This window comes from Amblyomma mixtum, chromosome 5 (genome assembly GCF_055824585.1).
Source record: "Amblyomma mixtum isolate Tamu chromosome 5, ASM5582458v1, whole genome shotgun sequence".
Taxonomy (NCBI): Eukaryota; Metazoa; Arthropoda; class Arachnida; order Ixodida; family Ixodidae; genus Amblyomma; species Amblyomma mixtum.
In genome coordinates this window covers 42,387,192-42,412,825 of record NC_143016.1, presented here as the reverse complement: position 1 = coordinate 42,412,825, position 25,634 = coordinate 42,387,192, and the positions used below count along the sequence as shown (strand labels likewise).

The 25,634-nt window shown below is 49.4% G+C and overlaps 2 protein-coding genes across 2 annotated transcripts in view; one reads left to right on the top strand and one right to left on the bottom strand.

Annotated features, from left to right (window-relative positions):
- The window catches only part of LOC149341909 (uncharacterized), a 28,329-nt gene extending 24,825 nt beyond the window's left edge, over window positions 1–3,504 (top strand). The window contains exons 4-6 of the mRNA XM_089544206.1: window positions 878–1,030; window positions 2,058–2,157; window positions 2,881–3,504. Of these exons, the coding sequence (XP_089400332.1) occupies window positions 878–1,030; window positions 2,058–2,157; window positions 2,881–2,998 (371 nt within the window). The 3' untranslated portion in view covers window positions 2,999–3,504. The remainder of the gene's footprint in view (window positions 1–877; window positions 1,031–2,057; window positions 2,158–2,880) is intronic.
- A 2,131-nt stretch (window positions 3,505–5,635) lies between these two features.
- LOC149341908 (oxysterol-binding protein-related protein 9-like) lies at window positions 5,636–24,460 on the bottom strand. Its single transcript, XM_089546710.1, has 10 exons — window positions 24,247–24,460; window positions 23,219–23,248; window positions 21,550–21,712; window positions 19,616–19,778; window positions 18,221–18,305; window positions 15,809–16,080; window positions 14,664–14,786; window positions 8,123–8,214; window positions 7,463–7,598; window positions 5,636–5,800 (listed from the first exon to the last, which is right to left on the bottom strand). The coding sequence occupies exons 1-10, from the start codon at window positions 24,458–24,460 to the stop codon at window positions 5,672–5,674; spliced, it is 1,407 nt and encodes a 468-aa protein (XP_089402836.1). The 3' UTR covers window positions 5,636–5,671.
- Between the last annotated feature and the right edge of the window lie 1,174 nt (window positions 24,461–25,634).

Genomic DNA, 25,634 nt, shown 5'->3' with positions numbered 1-25,634 from the left:
ACGTCAAACCCCATAAAACCAAAACCAATCATATCCTTGAAGCTGAGCTTAAGTGTGCCGTCCAATCTTTTTCCTATTACTTTTTCCATTGACGGTTTACCGCGACACTGATTCGTGCCTTGGTCACAAACACTGTACGATAGAGGCCCGTGTACTGTGCGATGTCAGTGCACGTTAAAGAACCCCAGGTGGTCGAAATTTCCGGAGCCCTCCACTACGGCGTCTCTCATAGCCTTAGTCGCTTTGGGACGTTAAACCCCATAAACCAAACCTAAACCAAACCGATAACCAAGGAACCGAGTTTGGGGAATTGTCGACGCTGACAACATTTTCGCACCGAACGGCGTGTGACTTTTATCGCGGTCCTTTTTGCGCGACTGCCGAATCATGAGCTGAGAGAGTGAGTGAAAAATCTAGAATCCTTACTCATGCTCGCCTTGTGAAGTGTCGTCGTGCGTTGCACGGGGCGACGGGAGAGCTAAATAAGAGTTGACAACTGTGCGCGATAAAGCCACCTTTTCGACACAGTTACAGCCCTGTTCGAACCATGCTCTAGACCACATCCTATGTCAGCATCGTGTGCGAAACCTTGCAACTGCGACATGATTGACCTCGTTGCCCCTGGAAAGAACTTTTTCGATGCGGCAGCATTATAGCTTCATCGAGGAGAAAATCTGCCGTGGGTCATTCTCCCCCCGGCTGGGGCGAAATGACATCACTTCAGGTGAAGGCATCAAAAGTTTCTAGGGCTATCGCACTGCCAGCACGTAGGTTAACTAGATGTTCTTGTGAACGCTTTTTTTTTTCGGCAAGTCTTCTACGTAAGGAGTGCAAGTTCCACCGCTTTACGACTGTCTCTTGCTCTTGTCTCTCGCAGCCAAAGTGTCCGCAAACACAGGGGTTGAAGCTGGACCGTGCAACTCGGATTCGGGCTGCTCAAACAAGAGCTCCATGTGCGACGGCAAGCAGCCATGCCAGTGTCCCGACGGGTCTATCTCTGACCAAGGGTCTTGCCCCACAGACAGTGGTGGTGAGTGCAATGTATAACCCCCCCCCCCCCTTCCACCCATTCCCAAAAGGTGAAGTATGCTTCATTTATGGAGTAAACACTCATTATCATCCACACTAACGCAACCAACGGCGGCGAAGGAAAATGGTTTATAGTTTTTGCAGAAAGTTCACAGTTGAAGAAAAATTGATCCTGGTCTGTAGACCAGGAAAATAAAGCAGTGACAGTCGTTGTTATGGTTCGGTACAGTGTCGAGTGGGAAGGTCGGACTCTAATAATTGCGGTCATATATGCGGAGGTTTTGTAGCCTAAACAAGAGCTGCACGTTATCATTCTCACAGTCGTCATCTGTCTGTATGTTAGAATTGACGAGCGCAAATGCTAAGCATTTCTGTATTTTTTTTCTTTTTAATATTTTCATTACATTCAGGCCATTTTAAGGCGAAAGCCGTTAATGCCTCATCTTTGTCGACAGAAGGTTCTCAGCAGAAGGTTGTCTCGCTATATTCGTTAGGAAAGCAGAGCGAGGTGGTCTTCAGGTGAATCTGCCTTATTTTTGTTGTGCAGGCTGAGAGGTTACCGCATTCAGTGCAGTCCCTTGCATGTTCTTTCAAGCGCGATATTAGGGACTGCCAAATCTGACGCTGGCTCTTGCGGAACTCGGCTTGGCCAGGTTTTGGCAAAGAAAACATTAACACGCAGATAATTTGGGCGATTTTGAAAGCCTTGATGTATGTTCGTGTTCAGCCAGTTCTTTGCGACGTGTGGTTAGAACACGGAGGTAGCCACGACTGTATTTACGCTGCTGCACTTCGGTTATGCATGTTTTACTCTTCTAGTCAATATCACTCGCCCAACGGTGCGGTTACGTTCGTGTTAACAAAATAAGCATTGTAGCTCTCGTCATTGAGAAATTTGAATTACTGAACGCACGTAGGGTGCCTCACAAGAGGAACAAATAATAGCTTGCCCAGGGTTGCTGCACACGCATGCATTGCATTTGAAAGCTACGAAGTGACGGTAGAAAGAGGAAACGCTTTTTCTGCAGGCCCACACCTGGCGGGTATCTTGGCCTGGGTCTCCAGCGCGGCGGCAGTGGCCGTCCTGCTGGCGGCTCTAGTCGTGCTGGCAGCTCGCAGGGTGCGCAGGTAAGCAGAATGGAAACAGCTTTGGAATCTCCACGTGTTGGGGGGAGGGGGGGGGGGGGGGGGGGGGGGAGGCCGAAATTACATTATTGAAGACCAGATAAGAGGTATAGCTGAGAGGTAGTTGGCCTTGTGGCCTACAAGTTGGCCTTTTTTCGTAATGCGTGGTTGGTAAACGCAATAAAACAGTTGAAATGCAGAAAAGTTTAGACCTCCTCCGATAATGTGTTCCTTCGGCATTCATTGTTTTCATGTGGGAAAGCACACCTTCGGTGTCTTTCATGTGGACGAAACCTAGCAGCGTCCGTATGTGACCGGTCCACGCAGTAAACGACGGAAATGAAAGCGAAGATGTGACCTTTGTATTGTTGTCATGACACCTTGAACTCGATCTTCAAATAACTTGCCCATATATTGGGGTTTTGACACGGTCATATTTATTGATGTCGGCGGCATTCGGTCGCTGCCGAGTTCTCGAAACCATAAAAACCGAATAACAAACATACTCTATTCATATTCAAACAAACATGTTCTATTCATATTCGCACAACTCTATTCGGGGAGATTCTGAAATTCGCAGCATTATGGCGGTCGTGGATGTCGACTCGGCCTTTGTCCTGCACCGCGCTTAATTTGGCTAGTGGCGATATTGACGAGCGCTTGTAATGGAGGCATTGCTCTACTAATCTGTAGCTAATGATCTCTTTGTGATATGCTTCTGATCAGGACGTCTGGATCCATCCTTCTTGAGAACGCACTGGACGACGACGGCTTGGAGCACGGGGCCTCCAGGAGGGACTCTTTCACCGCCATGACATCACACGTACCCTGTGAATTAGCGTAGTGAGATAGTGCTTTACAAATAGGTTTGTTTTTGTTTGTTACACTGTGTAACTTATTGTGGCAAGATGGCGAGTTCATTGATCTCCGGAAGAAAGCGCGAACCAGGAGGAGTTGTGTTGTCTTTTTTGTGCTCCTCCTGATTGGCGCTTCCCTCACAAGTCGAGCCTATTGTGCGCCACGGGTGGAAACCGTAAGCTGCACTGACTGCCTTCTATGAACTTCAGGCTACATTTTAAAAGGCGCTGTGCAACAAAACAATATTAAGGTTCTCGTGTGAAAGTAATTTTTCTTTTCCGAAAGGCCGGAATATGTGGTCTGCAGAAGAGCAGAGAAGGTAATTACAACGCTACCACATCACGAAGGAACTTAGTTTGGGCTGTCGGGATCTTCCACTAAGCGCGTCGAGTTTGAAATAAGTCACATTTGTAGTTCCAATCTAGATACAACTTGCCCAAATCCAAGCACATTAAACTTGTTGTGCCTTTCCGGGTGTGTTACCGTACTTTCGAGCTACGCCAAGAGCGCTAATGAGCTCTGAACAAAATGATCTGACGCTGGAATCAACCGCACAAATGCTTGATGCCCTGTTCACACTTCGCCTAATCCCCGCCGCCGCGGTGGCTCAGTGGTTATGGTGCACGGATGCTGACCCGAAAGACGCGGGTTCGATCCCGGCCACGGCGGTTGAATTTCTTTGGAGGAGAAATTCCAGAGGCCCGTGTACTGTGCGATGTCAGTGCACGTTAAAGAACCCCAGGTGGTAGAAATTTCCGGAGCCCTCCACTACGGCGTCTCTCATAGCCTTAGTCGCTTTTTTTTTTTTTCATTCATTCATTTATTTATTGGTCTTTGTTGCATTAAAAATGTACGCAAACACTGCCCGGACCCATAGCCAACGGCTAGTAACGGGTCCAATGGAAAAAAGGGTATACAAACATGCAGGCAACAATGTAGCAAAATAAAGACAGTAAGTTAGTATAAAGAATGCTATACATCACTCTCAACACTTGTAAGAGCATCAACAAAAGAAATACATATATTACAGATTATATAAACTAAGAAACTTAGATCAAACAAAACGCGTAGAACTTATACAAAAATTAAGGCATCACAAAAAGCGAAGGGAAAATAGCTGTTAAGTATTTACAAAGCATCACAAGGGTACAACACACAAGAACAGGATAAAATGATTACAGTGCACACTTTTTAATCACAAACATCCTTAGAATAGACGCAAATGTACAAATCTGTAAATAAATCAAGCTATCAGGATTCGGCTACATGCAAATAATATCTGGCAAATATCTAAGACGACTATTAAAAAATGAAAGTATGAACTCAAAGTGTGTCATTCTTTTTAAGGTAATAATTTTTTATTCTAATGGAGAAGTTGTAGGCAGTCTTTAGGTCATGTGGTAGATTATTCCAAACTTTTACGCCCGTAAACTCTAGGAGACGCTCTCCATATACATTTCTTTTCACTGGCAAGTTAAAATTGCCGTACGTGCGGCTCCGTGTTGGAAGTGGCGGGATGTTAAATATTGATATGTCAAACGGGAGGTTGTTTGTTATTATTTTATGGACGCATTCAGCAGTTCTTTTCTCACGAAGTAAATTGAGGGGTAATACGCGTAGTTTAGTAAATAGTGCCTTACTGCGTACAGTGTAACTAGAAAATGAAATTATTCTAAGTGCTCGCTTCTGTAACTTTTTAATAGGCTCTAGGTATGTGCTATACGTCCAGCCCCACGACTCGATGCAATATGAAAGGTGAGTATGTATTAATGTGAAGTATAGGACACTAAACCCCATAGGACGTTAAACCCCATAAACCAAACCAAACCAAACCAAACCCACTTCGCCTAATCTGAGGCCGCGAATCGCCCACGACAAACTTCTCAAGCGTGTCACTCAACAGATTCGAGGATCAGACATGAGTGCCGTAACGCGTTTCCTCCCAGCCCGTGAAGCGCTAACAGTTTTTCTCACTCAGCCGCGATACCCAGAGTAAATCACTTCAAACGGCGCGCAGCTGGCAGATTGGCAGTGTCTTGAGCCTCGTCACGTTGTATGGCCAGGCTGCATATATGCGGACCACAAAACAGCGTGTTCAAGTGTTCCCGTTACGTGCGGTTCACATTAAGTACATGTTCAAGTGTTCCCGTTACGTGCGGTTCACATTAAGTACATGTTTCTCATTTGTCCCCGTCTCTTTCGCGCAAAATACGCACATCAAAAATGAACCACCTGGCCCCGACCATAGTGCATTTATTCACGAGACGCGCTTAGGGAAACGCGGCAGGCGATGAACGCGAGCAACGGCGCCCACGGGGAGCCTAATTTAGTATCGCGGCCTGTAGTTACCGCCAACAACGCTCTCGCGCAAATACAATATACTAAAGGACCGCACACTCGGGTGTCCCTGGGAGTCTTTCGTGCAAAAACAAGGGCCTAAATGGCGCAATGGAAAAGACCAAGCCGTTTCGCGAGACACAGCGCATTGCGAGGGGCAGCACTGACGCCAGGCCTGTCCTGCTGAAGTCTTTCTGTGCGGACCCCGAGCTGCAGCTGTCGGCCTTTTGCCCAGACGCTACACACTGCTACGAAGGCGCTGGTCTGGCCATTGTAATACATAGACGCGTTCGTTGCCGAGGGTTATCGAGGATGCACCTGCTCATGAAGTCGCGTTGGTGGTGCTGCTGAGGTCTTTGCTGTCCCTCTTCGGAGCGCCGCCTTTTTTGGCCATTCGCTTGTTGAGCGGAAACTTGTACACCCATGCCTCTTCTCCCTGCGCCTCGAATAACTGCGACCAAGAAAGAAAAAATATCCCATGAAAAGTAGCACGATTGGCCGTTTCGTTGATTCGTTCAGATCGCATTTCAGTGGCGACGGTAGGTATGGAGATACTGATTTATTTATTTATTTTTTTGAGAGAGTGTACTGCTTCGGCTCGAGTGTCCTTGTCGTTCCTCTACAGCGTGCAGAGACCAGTGCACGGAAGCGCAACGTCTTTCAGCATCGTCGCTTAATAAAAAGAAATATTACGGCCGAGAGAACGAAACTTATCGAACAAGTTATGCAAGTTAAATATGAGAGTCGTGTAGATGGACACCAGCACCGGCGAACCTGCGGACTTCGTCCACGATTCGAGCTCCGTTAACCCTTTGGCGTCCGGGTGATTTCCCATCGCTCCTCACCGCAGTCATGCTACTTCGCTGAAAGCATTGGTCCTATCGCTCGCTATGCAGTCGGAATGCGCCTTGTTTCTTGTTTGTCCTTGTCCGTCGGCGCTGCCTCGCTCCGCGTTGCATTTTCCGAATTATGCCCTGCGCATTCCTGTTCGCAGGAAACTGGCATGCTATCAAACGACTGCCGGATGCGTCGTGTTACGCCAAACTGTCGTATATGATTGTGGCGCCATTCGAACGCTCTCATTGAATGCACGAATTTCGTGGGTGCACCTTGTAGCGGATGCACATGATGCATGAAAGTTATGGCCATGCGAGTAGGCACCGCCGACGGTCATATTCAGTCACATGCCTCCGAGATGCGAGAACTGCGTGCTTACCGAAAACCCTGTAGGGAATAACACGCATGAGTTGCAGTTGCCGCGCTGTCTGGTTATTCCTTCCTCGCGGTCTACGCGAGACTCCGCGTTTGCCGTACAGCTTGTTGCGTTCTCTCTCCTACCAGCGATGCATTACAGCAACAAAAGGCACACTGCTATGGGCGCCGAAGATGACGCCATCTTCCAAGCTTCGCGCTCGCACAAGAGAGCCCATCGCATCGATATTTTATTCCTGTACCGTGTTTGCCGCACTACAGACCTCCCGATGCCAATTTCGTGCGGGAAAGCTAACATTGGATTTTTCAGAAGTTAGTGCGCTGCTCGTAAAGTTGTGTTAAACAAAACGCCATAAAAAGAGGACGAAGTAGACAGATCGAAGCGATGAACATTGTGCAGAGCGGGAGATGCTTAAACTAAAACTGGGGAGGACTGCCAAGGGCCACGAAATTTGGCTGGTAATTGAAAGCATGCCAAGTGCGCAAAACATTTTTCAAACGCAGTCATTCTGACATCGTCACAAAAAGCGAGAAACACGGGAAATACTGGAGGCATGCTGCACATGGCAAAAATGATGCAGATTACCGTCCATTATAGCTCACAGGAAGCAAGTTAAGCTCCTTGCAAAACATGTTACAGGCGTCAATTGGAGCCTATCGAAAAGTTATGGAGAATAGATGACATCCGAACATAGAGGAAACGATCTCTGGCCACTAGTTGACTTTCTTTAAAACATTGGCATTCATTCATTCTCCATCGTTTTTGTTGTGCAATTACAATTTCTAGGGCGTTGAAGTGTTTGTTTCGTGGTGTTGAGGGTTTGGGTACGTTCGCCCTGTACTCAAATACAGTACGACCCTAGTCTGGCTTTACCGCCCATGCACTACCGAGGGCTCGCACCTTGGTCTTCCAAGCGGTGTTGGTCTCCTTGCGCTGCGCCGCGTCCTTGCGCTGCTGGTCCTCAAGAATGGACTTGTGCTCGGTGGCCTTGTCGACGTCCTTACGCGTCAGATGCAGCGTCACGTCTTTCCACATCCTGCGCCACGAAGGGTGGGCTCTTAGTGCCAATAGGCTGCACTACAGCCACGGTGCGCCCCGGTCACCTTCTGATACGGCATCAAAGCTCACGGACCCTCGGTGTTGTTAACAACCATTTCGGTAACAGTGCGGTGTTACGGTCGACGCAATGGTCTCGGAGTTGTCAGTTACGACAGCGCCTTAAACGTCGACCTGCACGTGGAGCTGTAGGCACTACTCATGTACTATATATGTTGGCAGAAGAAGTAAATGGGTCATGAAAACAGATCAAATACATTTCTCAAAACCTGGCGCAGAAGTGACGGTTTACTCTTGCGGCAGATGCTGAGCATGATAACACGCATTTGTTGCGCTTGTGATCTTCTGAATGCAGTCCTACAAAACTTTAAATTCCTTTTCGTGGAGCACCTATACTTTTCTCGCCGATACTATGTTGCAGGGGGACTTTACATTGCCAAGTCGATCGAACAGAGTAAGCCTCCTTTTGAGGAGGCCAGAGCCCCCACATCAACCGTCGCTCACCTGCGTGACTCATTTGGCTCCTGCTCCTTGACTGGCTGAACAATTTTCTTGGTAATGGGCAGCGTGGTCGTGTCGATAAAAGTAACTTCGTTCTGTTGGTGCAAAGAAAGGAAGCACATATTGACGCTCATCTGGTACACACTCGCGCAACAGGGTGTCAGTCGTTCGTGTTTTATGTGCGCCAGCCTGCCTGCCGTTGTGCGTGCGCGCGTGCGTGCGTGCGTGCGTGCGTGCGTGCGTGCGTGCGTGCGTGCGTGCGTGCGTGCGTGCGTGCGTGCGCAAACGACGGATTGTTTAGATGGGAGTTGTCACTACAATGTTCCTACTTCGAAGGCTGCCGTCAGCAAAGAAAAATGCGTATTCACGGCGCTGAGTACGTGTTTCAAGAGAGAACGAAAGGAACTGAAGGAAAGAACGAGATTGAAAGAATTGCGTGTGCTACCGTGGTGGTAACGCGAATTCCAACGACAGCTGCGGTGATACGACTAAAGGCTGACTCCAGCCGGAGCATGTAGTGTGGCAGTGGGCAGGAGGGCCGTGGGAAGTCTGCTCCGTTTACGCAGCCACACCCACATTGCGCCACTGTTAAGCTCTACTGTTCTGAAAGCCGTTTGCTGAGCGTGCTGAAGAAGCCAGGTGCGGTAACCTGTCATGGAGAGATTGCAGTCTGATGTGAGAAGGTGGTGAGGTAAGGCGTGTGGCAGGCACGGCAGTGCATCACGCTTGCAACCGCGTGTACCATAGTCGCTCATCCGTCATGTATAATCCATCCATTTGAGATGGAGTGGGGGTGTGGCTCTGCGCATGCGGGCCTTCCCTGCTCGAGCTCCACTGGCTAAAAATAAGCCGCCAGCTTCTATTGCGCATGCCCAGTTTATGTCAGCGACAGGCGCGAACGACAAGCACGCACCTGCCACTTCGCATGCGCTCCTGTTTCTTAACTGCGTCGCAATGTGCGTTTATTTTCAGCCAGTTTTCTCGGAAGCACTCCTCAGGGGACGCCACTGCTTGTGAAATTGGCGGGTTGGAGTCACCGGGTGCAGTAAACAGTCATGGATGAGTATGTAGAATGAGGGAGGGGTGAACAGGGGCAGTGGGAGTTTAATGGCGCTTAAGAGGCGTGGCGGCCATGGCTGATCTTACAGTTTATGCGTGACCATTCAGGTTGTTTGCAACAGGGATGTAGAGATGTATTTGCGAGGGGGGAAGGGGGGGGGGGGGGGCGGTGGAGGGTTCACAACGACGCGATCTCGCAAAATAATTAGATTTATTTTTTTAAATAATCGACAGCTCACATACTCCAGCTACTGTCATAGCGCCAGCGGGGACCATATTCTGCCACGAGCCATTTCATTTCGCTTTGACGCCAATGTGATGAAAGCAACGGCGGGAGTAGGAAAGCGAACGGCTGATCACAGACATAGCCGGCCTAGTCGCGGCACCACCCCTGGCGAGCAGCCGCATCCAGTCCGGCTGAGTCACACGGACCACGTTGCGCCCATTCATCGCGCACACGACGCCCAGTTTGTTCGCCAAGACTGAATTAGGGGTGGTAAAGCTCGTCAGGCGTGTCAAATGTGTCGTCGTGCTTCGTCACTCCTGGGCGCCGGAGTAGGCCAGAGTGATTTTGGCTCGAGACGTGTTAATGCATGCAGGAATCGTCATAAGCTTGGTTCTGTCACCACAGCGTGATGTCTCCTCTAACGCCCTGCTGCAGTGGGAGCAGCAACCAATGGGAGATAACCAAATGGAATGGAAAGGAAATGGATTGTATTGGTTTACTACGGTGAACTCCCCTCCCTTCGTAACGATCTGACCGACGTCATTTAAAGATTCTGTTTTTGTTGTCTTGGTCCGACAGATATATATTGTGTTTATTGTGCTTTCCCAGCCGAGCAACGCATCCTAGGCCGTCCATGCCGAGTTTTTGCAGGCCCACTTTTGCGACTGCAGGGCAGAGCTCACCTGAATAATTCAAGCTTAAACTCAGTTTGATGTATATAGAGAGAACAACTATGTGTTTTGAACGCGGAGACTGCATACGTGGTGACGTGGGAAGGATTACCCTGGCTATCCAGATCAACTTGTAAGATGTGCAAGGCGAAGAACAGTAAGAAGTAGAAGTCGAAGAAGCAGAAATGGTTCGCCATCTTGCCCCCTCACGCTCGGCCGGCTGGACTAGTAGTTCTCCGCATAGATTATTCGTTACAAATTTAGTGGAGGTGCTGAATGCGCTTCCGGACCAGCACAGCTCTCACCCCGACCCTGAGTTCGGATCCCTTCCTGCTGCCACAAGGGTGCTGTAACCTACGACGTCGAAAGCTGCCATGGCAACTGAGAGCAGGCTCTCGGCGCATATCTTACGCCATCAGCCGCGAAAACCCGTCTTTTCATGACGAAGTGTTCGAGGACGGCGAGGATTAGCTCGAGACCGACACCTGTTGGAACTGCTGCAGCGAAGACCGTTTGAAGAGTTGGCCTAAACATGGTTTCTAAACCATGATGTTTCTTTTCCATCCTAGGAGGCCTTCTGTCACAACCTGCTGGCCACTTTTCCCAACGCCGAGAGCGAGCAGAAGCTCCGTTACAGTCGCGCAACCAGCGTCAAAACGAGATGTGCGCATGTACTTAGAGCATATGACCCGTCTTTTTAAGCGCGTGGACCCCAATATGATGGAAGACAAGAAGCTTCGTCCCCTTATGCGGTGTGCCAAGCAAGAGCTTTTCGCGGGACTCGTGCGCAGCCCACCGCGCACTCTGGCGAGTTTCTCGCCGAGGCGGCCGCAATGGAGAAGACGCTCGAACAGTGAGCCCGCCAGTGCAATCGCGACCTCAAAACCTTTGGGCCTTTTACGCTAGCTGATCTGGTCCGTCGTAGGAGGGGAACTGCAGGCCCACCGGACGCCTTCCAAACATGCCATCTTTTCCGTCGCGGAGTGAAGTCGTCGGGCAGCGCAACGACACCAAGTGTCTGAGGTTCCCCGCTGGTTTGACGCAAGGACCACATGCGCGTCTGTACTACATCAGGCCTCGGGGTACGACACCACTGCCAAGACTCCATCAGTGCAGCCGCGGGGTCCCTCTTCTGACCCCGCTCCGCCAGCCTACCAACGACGGCGAAGTGCGGCGTGGTCCGGACGGCCGGTCCCTCTGCTATAACTGTGGCGAGGCGGGCCACCTCTACAGGGCGTAGTCCTGTGCGATTTAGCACCGGACGATCCTCGACCTCGCAACGACGAACGGCCTGTTGGATATGAGGGTTCGGAGTCGCTGCTCGCTTGCTGCTGCTGCTGGTTTGACGGAACCACGGTCAAGCCGACGCCCGTTCCCACCACCAGGACAGGAGTGCCGTCGTGTCAATGAGTTGGGTGATGGGAGGAAGATTACGAGTGGGTTTATTTACATTTTTACAAAAAAGAGATTAGAAGTGAGACTGAAGTGAGACTACTCTGCCGCATTCGTTCTCGAGTTTTATACTGTTCTCGTTCCCTAAAGTCCCTAGGTTGAGGACGCCCACGCCGGAGTGGGAGGGGCCTAGAGCTTTCACTTGCGCGCACAAACACAACACCGCACTAAGGGTCACGCCCCCTCACATGTTGAATCTAAGGGAAAGAAGGTTGCTGTCGAGGTAGAGTCGACTGCGGTAGGGGGTTTCCGGCCAGCCGAAGGTTCTCGCGGGTCCCCGACATCTGTTGTTCATCAAATGACACCCGCCGCTCGAGGCCGGAACGCCCCTTGAGGTGCCATCTCACCTGTCGGCGCGCCAGAATCACATCACGTCCGACCACCGCGAGTGTCGATCTCAGTCGCCGATGCGCTACCATTCTCCAAGCACCCGTCGAAACGCAAGCTACACCTGTCGCCGTTCCCGCAGTCCACGCAAGGAAAACAAATGCCAGTTGCCTCTGGAGGCAAGGCCGCTGACGTCGAGACTTGTGAAGATCCTCCCACGCCCTCCTTACCACACAACGATATTTCTCTGGGAACGGGTAGCGACAGCATCCGACGCGCTACCTGCGGCTTGTGTCTAACGGCTGATGGAGTCGACATGGCCGCCTTACTCGATACTGGGGCCGATTATTCTGTTATGAATGAGTCTTGCGCCTAACATTGTCCTGCCTCATAATGCCTCTGAGGTTATCCTTACCGGCCGTGGAGCTGTTTTCACGGCCCGTTTAACTCGGACTATGCTCATTATGAAGCACACCACCCACAGATGTACGACAGCGTACCACCAATAGACAAATGACTTGGTGGAATGACTCAGCAGAACCCTCAACGACATGTTCTCCATGAATGTTGACGTGGAGCATAAAACGTGGGACCAGATTCCCCCATACGTAAGGTTCGTTTACAGTACGGCCCTTCAGGAGACGATGTGGTTCACCCCCTTACAGCTTGTCTTCGGTAGTCCAGTAACTACTTCATTGGATGCCATGTTGTCCGTCGACACTCAGTGTTACAGTGAGCTTGACCTCGACGTCGCTGCTTTTGTTCATCATGCGGAAGAAGCATGGCAACTGGCCAGACAGCAAGGACACCGTCAACAGAATCTAGACGCTGGCCGCTACAACCTCGGACGGCGATTCGTTACTTACGAGCCAGGCAACCATGTGTGGGTTTGGACAGCCGTTCGTCGCCGTGGACTGTCGGAAGAGTTACTGGGCCGATACTTAGGTCCTTGTCGTGTTATCCGTCGCATTAGGAACGAAGTTGCACCAGCAACCCAAGCCCGCTCATCGCACCGACCACCGCGTGGAAATGTTGTGCACGTCGCTCGGATGAAGCCGTGCCACTACCGCCCGTCAGATCGTGCTTGAGGCTGGATACCTTCCTACTGAGTGTTGTGGTACTCGTGTCCATAGTTTCTTACTATTACCTAGAGGGAAAGCTGACAACCCGTCTATGGGAGTTTGCATGGAGGCCCCTCGAGACCACTTCAGCCACCATGGGCGCTCAAAGCATCATTTGGCGGTGAGCTACCGACTGCAGAACTACAACTTTTGGCCAAAAAATAATAGAAAAATAAAGCTGCTAGATAACTACGGATGTCCTAATATTCAATATCCTGCCTGTAAATTGCAACAAACGAGCAGAAAAGCAGGTAAATGCAAAGTTTGCCCAAAATATGAGATGGCTAGCTTTCCTATTGGCCTAGTAATGAACACTAAAAAAGATAATATTTAGTAATTAACAGGCGCATTTTTAAAACTAAATATGTTTAAAAAAATGTTGCTGCTTAGATACTTTAAGAGGTTTTTTAATGGCATTTCGGAAAAGTTAAACCTTTTATTGGCGTTGTGTGTCTGTGCGTTCATACTACTATGGTTTTAGCACACTGCGTTCGCGCGAAAGTCGTCTGCGCACACACGAGCAACGTTTTCGGAATGAAACGTCTTAGTAGTGCCACTCTGTGCTCCCGAAAAACTACGACTGTTCCGCAACAAGTAGCTCACCGCCCCATGATGCTTTGAGCGTCCATGGTGGCTGAAGTGCAGCGCCGCCAGCTTTCCCTCTAGGTAATAGTAAGAAACTCTATGCTCGTGTCTAACCCCTGTGCGCCCTTCCTCTCAGCTCTTCCATCTGACGGAAGCAGGCCGCATAGAGGCGATGCTGCGGAGGAGGGAGCAATGACACATGGCTGAGAAGGAGGTCAAGCGGAAGTCGATCGCCATCTTGCTCACGGCCGGCTGGAGTAGTTCTGGCCCGATTCCCTGCCATGGAAGATGCGTAAAAATATTGGAAAAAATAGCCTCGACATAATGCATGGACTCCTCTGAGCACCCAGTGAAAAGGCATTTCTGTAGCATTTGTACGCAGCGTTTCTCGTGCGTAACTGTATACCGTAAACATGTGTGTAAGGGTCGTGATCGTATAAGGGCATTTCCCCCAACTTGACTGTGCACTGAAAGTTGAAAAAAAAATTCGCAAAGAATAATTGCATTTCACGGGGTTATGACTCTCCATCTAAAAACGGCGCACAGAAAAACACGCAAAACACAGGGAGAACGGACAGGACAAGACTCCACGTGAGAGACGTCCCGCGTGTAGCTTCTAGCCAAACATTAACGTAACCAGATATTAAACCGAAGGCATGATTCAATTCCACAACGCTTTTGAGAGTCAGAAAAGCAGGAGACACGACAGCCGCCTCGCACCAATGTTCCTGTGTCGTGAGCGCGAAGCGGCACTTCAAACCGTCTGCCAACCCAACTATGGTTGGGCACCAAAGCCCACCGCTCTATGCACGCATGACAGCCTTATTGTTTTATCCTTAACAACTTGGGTGACGTGACATCGGTCAAAATAGTGTCTTCCCATCCTGCTTATTGCGGGAGCTTTCAGCCGGTCTTTCTACCATGCGGACTTTCAACGTGTTATCTTCAAAAGGGGGCGACAGGCCAGCGCAAACTTAGCAAAATTCGGGTCACGCCAACGTCAACGACGGACAGTTTTTTACCGACATGGGGGTATTAATGCTCTCGCATTAAAATATGCAGACAAAAAGCGAGTGAAGCGGGGCATGCGAACGCCTCCTCACCCCGTGAATGTTCCTGGCAGTCATGACGCCATTCCACTCTCCGTCCACCGTGAGGAAAGGGCGCTTGTCGTTGGGAGGGAAAATCTCCGCCGTGAGCTGATGCTTCTGGCCGCCAATCATGGGCTGCACCGAGGGATTTCAATAATAGTTAATGTCTCGAATTGTGAACATGTTACTTTTCCCCAACGAGCTAGTCGATGCGTGCTGCCGTCCTCTACGTGAACAAAAGGCAAAAAAGCACCACTGGCTGTGTATCCAGTTAGAGCAGCCATTTGGGGGCGCCAACCGGCCTGCATTAACGCGCTCTCGTTTGTTACCTTAATTTTTTTTTCGTGTCTGCACGTGAGCTCGCCAAGTGAGCATCTGTGTGAGCTTACTGTGCCTAACCTCAAAGCTACGCGCTTGCGCAAGGAAGACAGGGGCAAACCAATTAACATACACGACATGTGTGTGCATATACAGCCATGGGCAAAAGATCGCAAGATGTGGATTCGCGTGAAAAAAAAAAATTATTTCCGTGCGGTCGGGCAAAGCAATTTCATTAAAAGTAATGAAGCTCGAGGCGACATAGGTGTTTCATCCTATCGAAAAATGCTAGTTGACTGGCTGGCGAGGCAACGCAGGAATTTCTTTTTTCCGCGAAAACGCGTCCCGTACACTTTTGTCAATGGCTGTGCATGTTCATGTCGTTTACGTTACTTCGTTTGTCCCTATAGATGCGTAACTCTGAAGAAATGAACCAACTCGCTCAAACAATACTAATAATTACACCTAAGTGAATACGCATGACTCAACATAATTCAAACATAAAGAAACCGTCTCTCTTCAACACGCGCCAATTCACGCTTTTCCCGTTGCCCACCCCTCTCCCATCAGTAGGAGAGACACGAATAGAGTTTCCAGTCTGCGCCCCGAAATAGCTAACTTCCTCCCCAGTTTCCTCAATGTTGTCAGTGCAAGGATAACATAGCTACTTCATTCAGATTTCATCCTCTGTCCTTGCCTCGAGATACACCACGGGCGGGATCGGCCAGTCAACACCGGCGGCCATTACAAGGGAGCAGAACCGAAACAATTGCTGAGTCCGGCCTGTGTACAGCTGTGTAATGAAACTAGTCACGTGCACAGCCAGTCCATAGCACAACCTTAGTGTGGAACTGGATGGTGCAGCTGTAGCCGGTCTTCTCGCACTTGATGTCGACGGTGCCGCCGAGCTCGATCCAGGGCACGGTGAAGATGGAGCGGCCGTAGCCGCTGGGGAAGTTCACCGTGTACTCCTCGTCGTGACGCAAGAACTGGATGGTGCCCTGGCCCACGTTGTGCACGCCAATGGACATGCCCAGGAACTTGGACTTGGTCCAGATGTAGGCGCTGCAGCAGATGCCTTTGGCCACGTGCTCCGCGTAGAAGGCGGACACTGGACACCGTTTGTGCGGGCCCAGTCGAAATCGTACCCAAAATAAAAGAAAATATTTCGCCGTTTTGTAGCAGCAAGCAATTTCTCCTTAGTACTGTAGCACTTTCTGGTTGTTCTGTCGTTACGACAAGGGACAGCACAATACTACAGAAACTTTTGCTGTTACTACGAACATTTCTGTTGGTCCTACAAGTTCATATCCATAGAAACCTGTTGTGACGAAGGAATTTCCTGTTGGGTTTTTATACTGAGATGCATAAGCCAGCCACCGAAGACATGCACACAGGGCTGGCCCGGATGATTTCAAACGCCTACTTGCTTCACGACTGCCGCCGCAATGTGCTGTAATGTGAGTGGCCAATAAAGCGGTCAGAGAAGAACGTGACCGATTGACTCCTTTCTCGAAGCATACTGGCTCATTAGCTTCACCGAAACTGACATATTCCGCAAGCACCACTTAGCCTTCTCATTTCATCCTTTTCTGCCTGGGGTATGAGCCAAACTGCCCCTCAAGTTAAGCTAAACTCACTCGGATCACCTAAACGACTAGCGCGCCCTGATACTCTATGCCCGGAATCCTCTGAGCCTCTAATCTATCGCTCATTAATGAAGTAATTTCCTTCTCCTTGATTTGAGCTTTGAATAGACTATAAAAACTCATACAGCAACTGGCAAGGTGAAAAAGCACAACACCTCACCATTCTTTAAATGCGATTGGCGGATTCACCTAGATTTTCAACAGCCATGCCCGTGTAGATGAGTTTATGCTCACGCCAGTAAACCCAGACGATGAAGGCGCGCGCGTAATGTGTGTGCGTGCGTGTGTGTGTGTGTGCGTGTGTGTGTGAGTGCGTGTGTGTGTGTGTGTGTGTGTGTGTGTGTGTGTGTGTGTGTGTGTGTGTGTGTGTGTGTGTGTGTGTGTGTGTGTGTGTGTGTGTGTGTGTGTGTGTGTGTGTGTGTGTGTGTGTGTGTGTGTGTGTGTGCGTGCTTGCGTGCGTGCGTGCGTGTTGAAGCATCTAGGGTAGAATGTTGATGCCTTGCCAAGAGTTGCTTCAAGTACAGATTGGAATAAGCGAGAACACGAATATGCGGCACGTTTCCACTTTGCAGCGAGATATTTCTTTGCAACCTGCAATGAATATGAATACCACACACACACACAACCTGAATATGAAACTTGAGTCAGTGCACAGGTAAGATATTTTGTTTTGTTCACAAGTGTTGTTAGCGTTTCATTTCGGCCTGGCAGTACATTATTTCACTTCGATACTGTGAACGGTTCTCGACTAGCGTCAGACTGAAAGGACCGACAACTGTTCAGAGATTACGGTGGAAATGTGACGGTCCTGGTATTGATGGAGTTTGACGACATTATTTTGTAAATATGGGATTCTAATTCTGAGTCGCCACACAAAACGCTTGATAACGAAGCAATGTTGTGCGATGAAGCTATTGGTGCCCATCTCTTTCCACGTGGTCACATATCGGCATACATTACCCAGTGATTACTAAATGCATCATGTTTCTTCTTTAAAAAGTGTCGCTTGCTCTTTACTCTCATCGTTTTCTCCAATGCGATCTTCCATTTAGCTTACGTTGGATTCCGGCGCTGCTTTCCGTCGGCGAGACAAACGGCCTTTAGGGCACCGTGTCGTGATACGTCCATGCTTTGAACCCAGCAAAGTTTTTGTAAGAAAAAAGTACGAGCGCGTATAAATTCTTAGAAGATTAATACGAAGCGCCCTAAAGGCACGTTCCGCGATGGAAGTCGCACTGTTCAAAGAACTATGTTCACGCGACCGCGGTAGCACTTCTTTGCGCTGTCATACTTTTGTCAGCGTGTGGTCTCTAGCTCGCTCACTAGTTGCTCCCAGCATATCAGCGCACAAGAAAAAACTGTGCGCGCTGATCGAAATGTTTTTAAAAATTTTACGGCGGCTCTAGCAAGGCCACTTTGGGATCGAGAATTCTGGGCAGTTTCTCTTTCCGCCTGAGAGATTAGTGTCTTTAGAGATCTGTTGTCGGCCCCGGAGCAGGCCCGGAAAACAGTATAGTGAACGGCACTGAAAATATTTAAGGATACGCTCGCCTTTATTTTTCAGCAATTTCGTAAACGCTGGCATGCATGAGAGAGGCCTACCCGGTGGATGGTGGGACACTTGCTCAGCGATGAAGGCCAGGTCGTTCGTGGTAGCCCAGGGCACTGGCCCGTCGGGAACTGGCGCCTGCGTTTACCCGGTGTGTCTGATAAAGCGCCCTGCATTTTAGATGATCATGACACACAGTGGAACACGCGAACTACAGGCCTGTACGCACTTATTTCTCGTAAATTTTCATCTAGCAGTAATTGTAGTCGTAATGGTGGTGACCTTAGCAGCAGTAGTAAGAGACAGTGGCAGTAGTAGCAGTGGAACTCTGGCAGTAGTGGAGGGGCAGCAAAAGTAAAATATTGGAGGAGACATTTATGCTGCATCTGAAGAGTATGACGCAATAGCGTAATGGCTTAATTCCCATATGCAGAAGGTCATTCTCCAATTTACATTCACAGATTTCTGGCAGTCCTCATGCCCCTTCTGGCGCAGTGGTGCAGCGGTTAAGAGACGCGCCACTGCCCTGCGGTGACAGGTGCACCCACCGGTGGGTGTTCAGCGAACCAGGTTGCTCTTCCCGAGCGACGAATCATTATGTAACTGCCACCTGCTTCGGTGGACAGTTTTCTCACAATCCGGTTGACAGGTTGTGATGACGCCGCAAGGTCACGTGACCTGGTAGCCCACCTGCCTCCTGGGTTGCTCTCTGGACGCCACCTGCCAGAGTCATGCTCAGGAGTTTTCGCTCACAACGCTGGCAATGCTGACGCCGGATTTTCTGCGTAACGCGACCTTTTAAGCTATGGCGTTAAAAGTAGTAGCAGTAGCAGCACCAGAAATGTTAACGGTACCTGTAGTACTTACAGTAGCAGCAGCAATAGTAGCAACAGCACCAGTGGTAGTAATAGTAGTAGTAATAGTAGTCGTAATAATAATAATAGTAGTAGTAGTAGTAGTAGTAGTAGTAGTAGTAGTAGTAGTAGTAGTAGTAGTAGTAGTAGTAGTAGTAGTAGTAGTAGTAGTAGTAGTAGTAGCAGTAGTACTAGCAGCAGTAGTAGTAGTAGTAGCATTAGTTTGTTTGAGTTAGTTTCACCTTCCAAAGCGACATAAACTATGAGGGACGGCATAGTGGAGGGCTCCGAAATAATTTCTACCCCCCGGGATGTTTTAATGTGTGCTGACATCGAAAATTACATGCGAGCCTGGCGCTTCGCCTCCACGGAAACAGGGGCAATAACCATGTTGCGTCATACATTTGGCAGGCAGGGTGACTTGAAGCGCATGAGCACTATGACGAAGGTAAACCTACCCAAGCTGAAAAATATGCAATGACTTTGAGGAAGATGCCTGCTTTTTTTTTTTTTTTAAAAAAAGCACATCCCAATTCACAACTAATGCGCATCTGGCTTGCAAAGGTTTCGAGTATCGGGGAAGATCGCACTGACGCCCGGCTTGTCGCCGATCCTCCAGTAGCAGCGGAAGATCTCGCCCAGGATCGGGTTGTACGGCTTCTTGGCCACAGAGCTCTTGCGGCCGGCGTGGAAAGCGGACAGGTACCAGCGCACCACCTCCACCATGCGCTCTTTGGCGTCCCGGCGGTCAACGATGCTGCGTGACGTGGGATATCGCACACCATTATTAGCCAATGCAGTCAGAGTAGCTGCCCGTATTTGATTGCGCACCGACCCAGGCACTAGCTGAGGAGCGCGCCCACTGCACAATGGAGTGACGTTTGGGAAAGTGAGCTTTAATAAAGCCTTCTAGCCTCACACTGCCGTTATATCATTGCATATGCGCACTTTATCATCCCGAAGCGGCACATGGGCTCTGAGGGATGCATTAGGGCGACGTAGGCTCCAGAATAATTTCGCAAATGATGATGATGATGATGTTTATGGCATGGGTGTCTGTGCCCTAGGAGCGCCGCGACACAAGGTGTTTTCGTCTACTCAAGGTGGGGTCAGACCCACTTCCCGAGCAATTCATCCTGTAGAAGCCGAGCACCAGGCAGGGGAAGGCTTTTACCTATTGTATCACCGATGCGTACCCAGCGGCGCCGGTGATCGAACCCCGCTCCTCCCGCATGAGAGGCGAGTGTTCAACCTACTAGGCCATCGCTCCACATGCTCAACATTTCATGCTCAACATTTCAGGAGAAGAGCATTTTTGAGTGGGAAGCAGTTTATGAACGCCATTTTTTCATATATCGGAAAATTTCAGTACAATAATCAATATATCCGCCGACCACCCGACGGCAGTCTGGAATTTTTTTTTTTTTTTTTTTGCTATTAGCGCTCTTGCTATCGTCGGAAGCACTCCTTGTTTTTTATGGCACTCTTAGCTGCTCCATGCGAGCGATGGAAATGCGTTAAAAGAAAGTTTGTTACTCATTAGAAGAATGGACTATTACCTTCAATATTTCTATAGCAGTATCTTAGTTTTTCAAAATACAAAATTTTTGTCTGACAACGTTGGACATGTCTTTCCTGTCCCTTTTATGGTTTTATCGCATATACCCAGCCCTTTTCGCCACGTTTTTACTGGTTATTCTTCAATCATGGCCCTTTAGACCGTCGGTTTGTATCGCCTTTAACACGTTCACTGAAGCAGCAATTTTCGGAGCAATAATCGTGGTGGCCCACCGGTGAGCCTCCTTTAAATTTCATTGGCTACGGCGAGATCCATCATTTTAGCCACCGGCGGAGCCAACTTCTCAGAACCGCAAATGGACGGCAGGGTCCTTGAAGAATCTGGCGTGGCCTCATTCCGGGGGCTCGATGTTCATGCCCCGCACCAGGAATGCACGATGTGACCCACCGTTGATCCAGCACTCAGAGAACGTGTTAATTTCATTTTTTGCATCCTTTCTTGAAATCGTTTTTAACTTTGGAGTGACTGATATCCGGCGATTGGGCAACGATGCTTTGCTTCCGACCTCTTCCTGCTAACTATTCAAGCGTTTCGCTCCGAAATAAATTTTCGTTTGGTAGACAGCTGTCGCGTGCGTCTCAGTTTTTGTGCTTGTCCACGTTCCTCACGCTGTTTCTTATTTGTTACGCAGTACAAAATATGTCGGCAACTCGACCTTGAGGGCATTTCCTGCCTCAAGCAGATCTGCTAGAACAGGTCTGCGAGCTCTCCTGTCTTGGGACGCGGAAAGCGCGAACGCAACACGTGATCAGCAACCAGACTCTGGCAGAGATCAGAAGCGGAGAACGCAGCCACGCAGTCTGTGTGCCGCATGCATCATCAGCTTCGCTCGAAGGCCGAAAATGCGAACGAATTTGTGAATCTGGCGCTAGTGCGAAAACTACCACAACGCCCACTAGGACCGCAGTGAGTGCACGTGGCTGCCTTGGTGGCCCCTCGGGTGACTCACCTGACGAAGAGGTCCGGATGGGCGAAGAAGTCGGCGTACATCTCCAGAAGGGAGCGCTTCTCCAAAATGAACGTGGGCAAGGTCACCTTAGTCAGGTCCATGCCGAAGTGCACTTGCGAAAGCAGGTGCGAGAACACGCCTTTCTGGTTTTCCACGTTGCACACTGCGACAGTTGTCCGAACCAAGCAGGACGCGTCAGTTGCAGCATGCAAGGGCCAGGCCCGAGCTGCGCTTTGACTTTTCCACCTATCAAGACGAGCATGTTTTAACCTTTGAGACAATCGACGAGAAAGTTTAAGTTCAAAACAATGGGTAGACATAACGAGTCAGAGATAGTTGCAAGCGATTTCACTGATCCCAGCGTAGACCCTAAAGCGAAGCGAAGTGAAGAGGTTGATATTTGTATGTAGGTTGGGGGGGGGGGGGGGGGGGGTGACCTCAATGGTACCCATAAAAAAATTGGCTGAGGCTTAGTTTGGTTAAGGCCAGTAATTTCGAAAGCAATTTCCCCTGGCTGCGCCGTTTAGTCGCGTTCCAACGTTCTACACTAGAAAGAGATGACTCTTCGGCATTATTGAGCGCACTCATCAAACTCACACCCGAATCTTCAGAGTTTGTACGTAGTCGCCGAGCTGCATATTGAGCACGTCGTCTCGAAAGTCGTTCTTCACGTTCTTCTTCTGTCTCCGTAGCTCGTTGTTTCTTCCTGGTTTCACACTGGCGAGCCGCCTTCTCCTTAAGCTTGGCAGTAGACGGCATCGTACACGGTACGGCAGATCCGCCGTTGGTAGCTACCGCCGCTCCACACTGACGGCGCGAGCTGAGGCCCTGGTTTTTAACAGCTGGTGTGACGTCACTCCGGCTGTAGCGCCCCCTAGCGGGAGGAGGAGCGCGAGGCTCACCGCTGTTGGTAGCTACCGCCTCTCCACACTGACGGCGCGAGCTGCTGCCCTAGTTTTTCGCAGCTGGTGTGACGTCACAACAGAGGTCGAGCTAAAAGTCAATGGTAACTACCGCCGCGCCACGCTGAAGGCACAAACCGTTAGCAGTATTGCTTTCGCAATAAAAGATGGCGTCCTCATGCAACCCAGCAGGTGGCAGTTACCACGGCAGCGCGGGCCGTGGTACAGCAGCGACTGCCTTCACGAAGGTAGCGCGCAGGTCAGAAGGTGTGTGGCGGCGGCTGCTACGCAGAGCCATGCAGGGGTAGAATTTCCAGCTTCGTGCCATCGCTTTACACCACTCCGCAACGCGCGGCGACTGCGTTCACGAAGTGGCCGGACGGGCTTACGCCTTCTCACACGTAAGCAGTATTAAGTGTCTGTGCGCCTTTTGTTATGACTGGGCTCTTATTTTCTGATCAGTACCGATCGGGTGCGGAATTTATTTGGTATTTATTTATTATGAATTGGTCCACTGATTAAATGACAATTTATCTCGCATGCAGGCACCCATTTCGAGCACGAGTCAGACAACTAAAAGTTGACAACAACGAAGAGTCGTCAGCATGAACCAGCAGCCATTTCTTTTCCGAACTCGCTGTCATTGCTGTCTCGAACAACGAACGGCCTTGCCAATTCTGAAAGCGATCGCAAAGTGAAAGAGATAGGAAAAACTATTTACTTAAATACTATGACAGTTTTCTCGCAATTAGTAGATAGTTACTTACGATCTTCATCTTCCTCTTGTTCGCAAGCAACTGAAAAGCGAAGAGGAGAATATCAGATATATGCGTTCAAGTTTCTCTGATCATCGCATTCATCGCGTGTCTAACGTTACAGCTCCATCGGCATGTGTTTTTTTAAACACAAGCAACTAAATACATCACAACCTCCACTGTCAGAGAGCTGAAAGCGCCATATGACGCAATGGTGCTGATCCCAACATTCAGGTGATTATCTATCTTGCTTTCAGTACGATTTAGTACTAGAAGAAAGGTGCTCGCTCTATAACCAACCTATACATTCCTCATCAATTAATCAAAATGCCCTTTCTTTTCTGCACAGGGCACGTGAGACTGCGATAACTTCGTGTAACAGCAACGAGCTCGACAAACTATCCTGCGGCAACAAAGAATGCCCATCAACAAAAGCAAATTTTCTCATTCGAAAATCACTATGCCATCTGTTACGAAATGCTTTTTTTTTTTAACTGCAGTAATGAAACAACTATCTTGCCACTAACGAGCGCAAAACAGCAATTTAGGTATGGGCCTTCGTAATAAAATTCAAAAATAACAGCACCCTAAGCTCTACTTGAAAGGCCTACAGCTTAGAACACACCCGGGAGCGGTCAGGTTTACTAATACCGCTCCTGGTCACATGATGCCTGCCCGAGAGCGCCGCGAACAGAGCAACGAAGTTAAAAGCGCCTTGAGCCACCCCCTCTCTTTTTAGCTTGACGGGTTACCGGTAGGACACCGCGAGCATCCAAGCCAAGTTAGGTGCTCTTATGAAGCGCGCAGCGTTCACAAACAGCGCCCTCTTTTTCCCTTACGGCTTCTCTGTCGTACCATCATGACGTAATACGGTCGACACCTTGGTAAGCGCTGCGAACGCTTCCGGAGCCGCAACTCCAGGGGAAATGTAAAAAAATAAATGTCACGCGTTCACATCTTCGGTTAATGTTGCGCATTGACCTCTTTACGATCGACATCGTTCGACCTGCAGCGCTGACCGAAATGGGTGGAGTTCTAACCATCGTAGGGGTCAGTGGAGGCGGCGGCTCCAACCGGTTCCCGGCGGCTTCCCTTGCTGGTCGACGGGGACGACTTTGACGATTTGCTGGTCGATGGGGAGATGAGGGAACTGCCCGTCCTGCTCTGGGTGGACCTGTCGGAGGCCGACTTTTCCGCGGACTTTTCCGACCCAGGAGGCCCCGACGAAGAGCCGCCCGGCGGCGGCCCGGACATCCCCGGCGCGCAGAGGGACGAGACTCGGTCGCACCGGCCGCCACAACCAGACAAGCAACTGCTTGAGCCAACGCGACGGCATCCAGGGGTTTTCCCTCAGGATTTGCAGAACCACTTTATCGAAACATTTGCCCAGCTCTCTGCATTTAAACTAACTCCATGGGCAGTGAGAGGCGGCATCAGGTAAAAACAATAAGCCACACAATGTTGTGGCACTGAGAAACACGGAAGAACATTTTAAAACCTAAATTTTCCATATGGAAATCTTGCTACCCCGTGGCAGTCAGCACCTGACATCGGAGGCTCGATATGTATGCAGGATGTTTCCTCTAAGACTTTACACATTTTTTTTTAAAACGGGCTTTTTGAGTTAGAAGAGTGCTTTTTTCGGCATAGCATTCTCAGCGGTATAGTACATCAGCTAAGACGTGATAACTAGCAGAATGGCTAACTAATATTGAATAGTTAACTTTTGAAATATTACTGTTATGCTCCTTAATTATTGAGAGGCATGTAGCCCGCTATTAGTAATATCCATATTAGTTTCTAGAATTTCGAAAATGCGGCTACCCTCGGTGCTGTGGGCCAACAAATATTGGCTATTTCAACGAGTTACGTGTACTGGAGAGGTTGCTTTGCCTACAAGCTTCTTTAAAGCGCATGCATTTTGGCGCGATGTAGCCATAATTTGTGGGGCCTTAGCGCCGAGAGTAGTCGCGTTTTTGTAATTCTAAAACCCTATACGGATATTACTAACGGTGGGCTAAACGCTTCTCAATAATTAAGGTGCCTAACAGTAGTAGTTAAAAGGTTAACTATTAAATATTAGTTAACCAGCCTGCTAGTTAGCACGTCTTAGCTGTATTCTGATGCACTACACCACTGACAATCCTATGGCGATAAAAGCACTGTTCTAACTCAAAAAGCCCATTTTTAAAAGTTGTGTAAAGGTTAAGGGGAATCACCTTGTATATGGACACGGCGACTGCCGCGCCAACTACGCGGCATATAGTGGCAGTAATGAGCGTGGATTTAACCAAGGTGCATAGGATATATCAAAGTTACATTTGAGAGCCCTAAGGTGCGCTTAAAAATAATATCAACAAGAGACAACTGGCGATATCTGTCACAAAAAGCAGCAACCGCTTCCTCCGGCAGCGCCACTAGCAGCAAG

Excerpts from the sequence above, each read along its gene's own strand:
- LOC149341908 (XM_089546710.1), bottom strand. The coding sequence starts at position 24,460 with ATGTCCGGGCCGCCGCCGGGCGGCTCTTCGTCGGGGCCTCCTGGGTCG. Across the intron at positions 23,249-24,246 it reads CTCCACTGACCCCTACGATG|TTGCTTGCGAACAAGAGGAA; the intron begins GTTAGAACTCCA and ends TTCGCTTTTCAG. Across the intron at positions 19,779-21,549 it reads CATCCGGACCTCTTCGTCAG|CATCGTTGACCGCCGGGACG; the intron begins GTGAGTCACCCG and ends CACGTCACGCAG.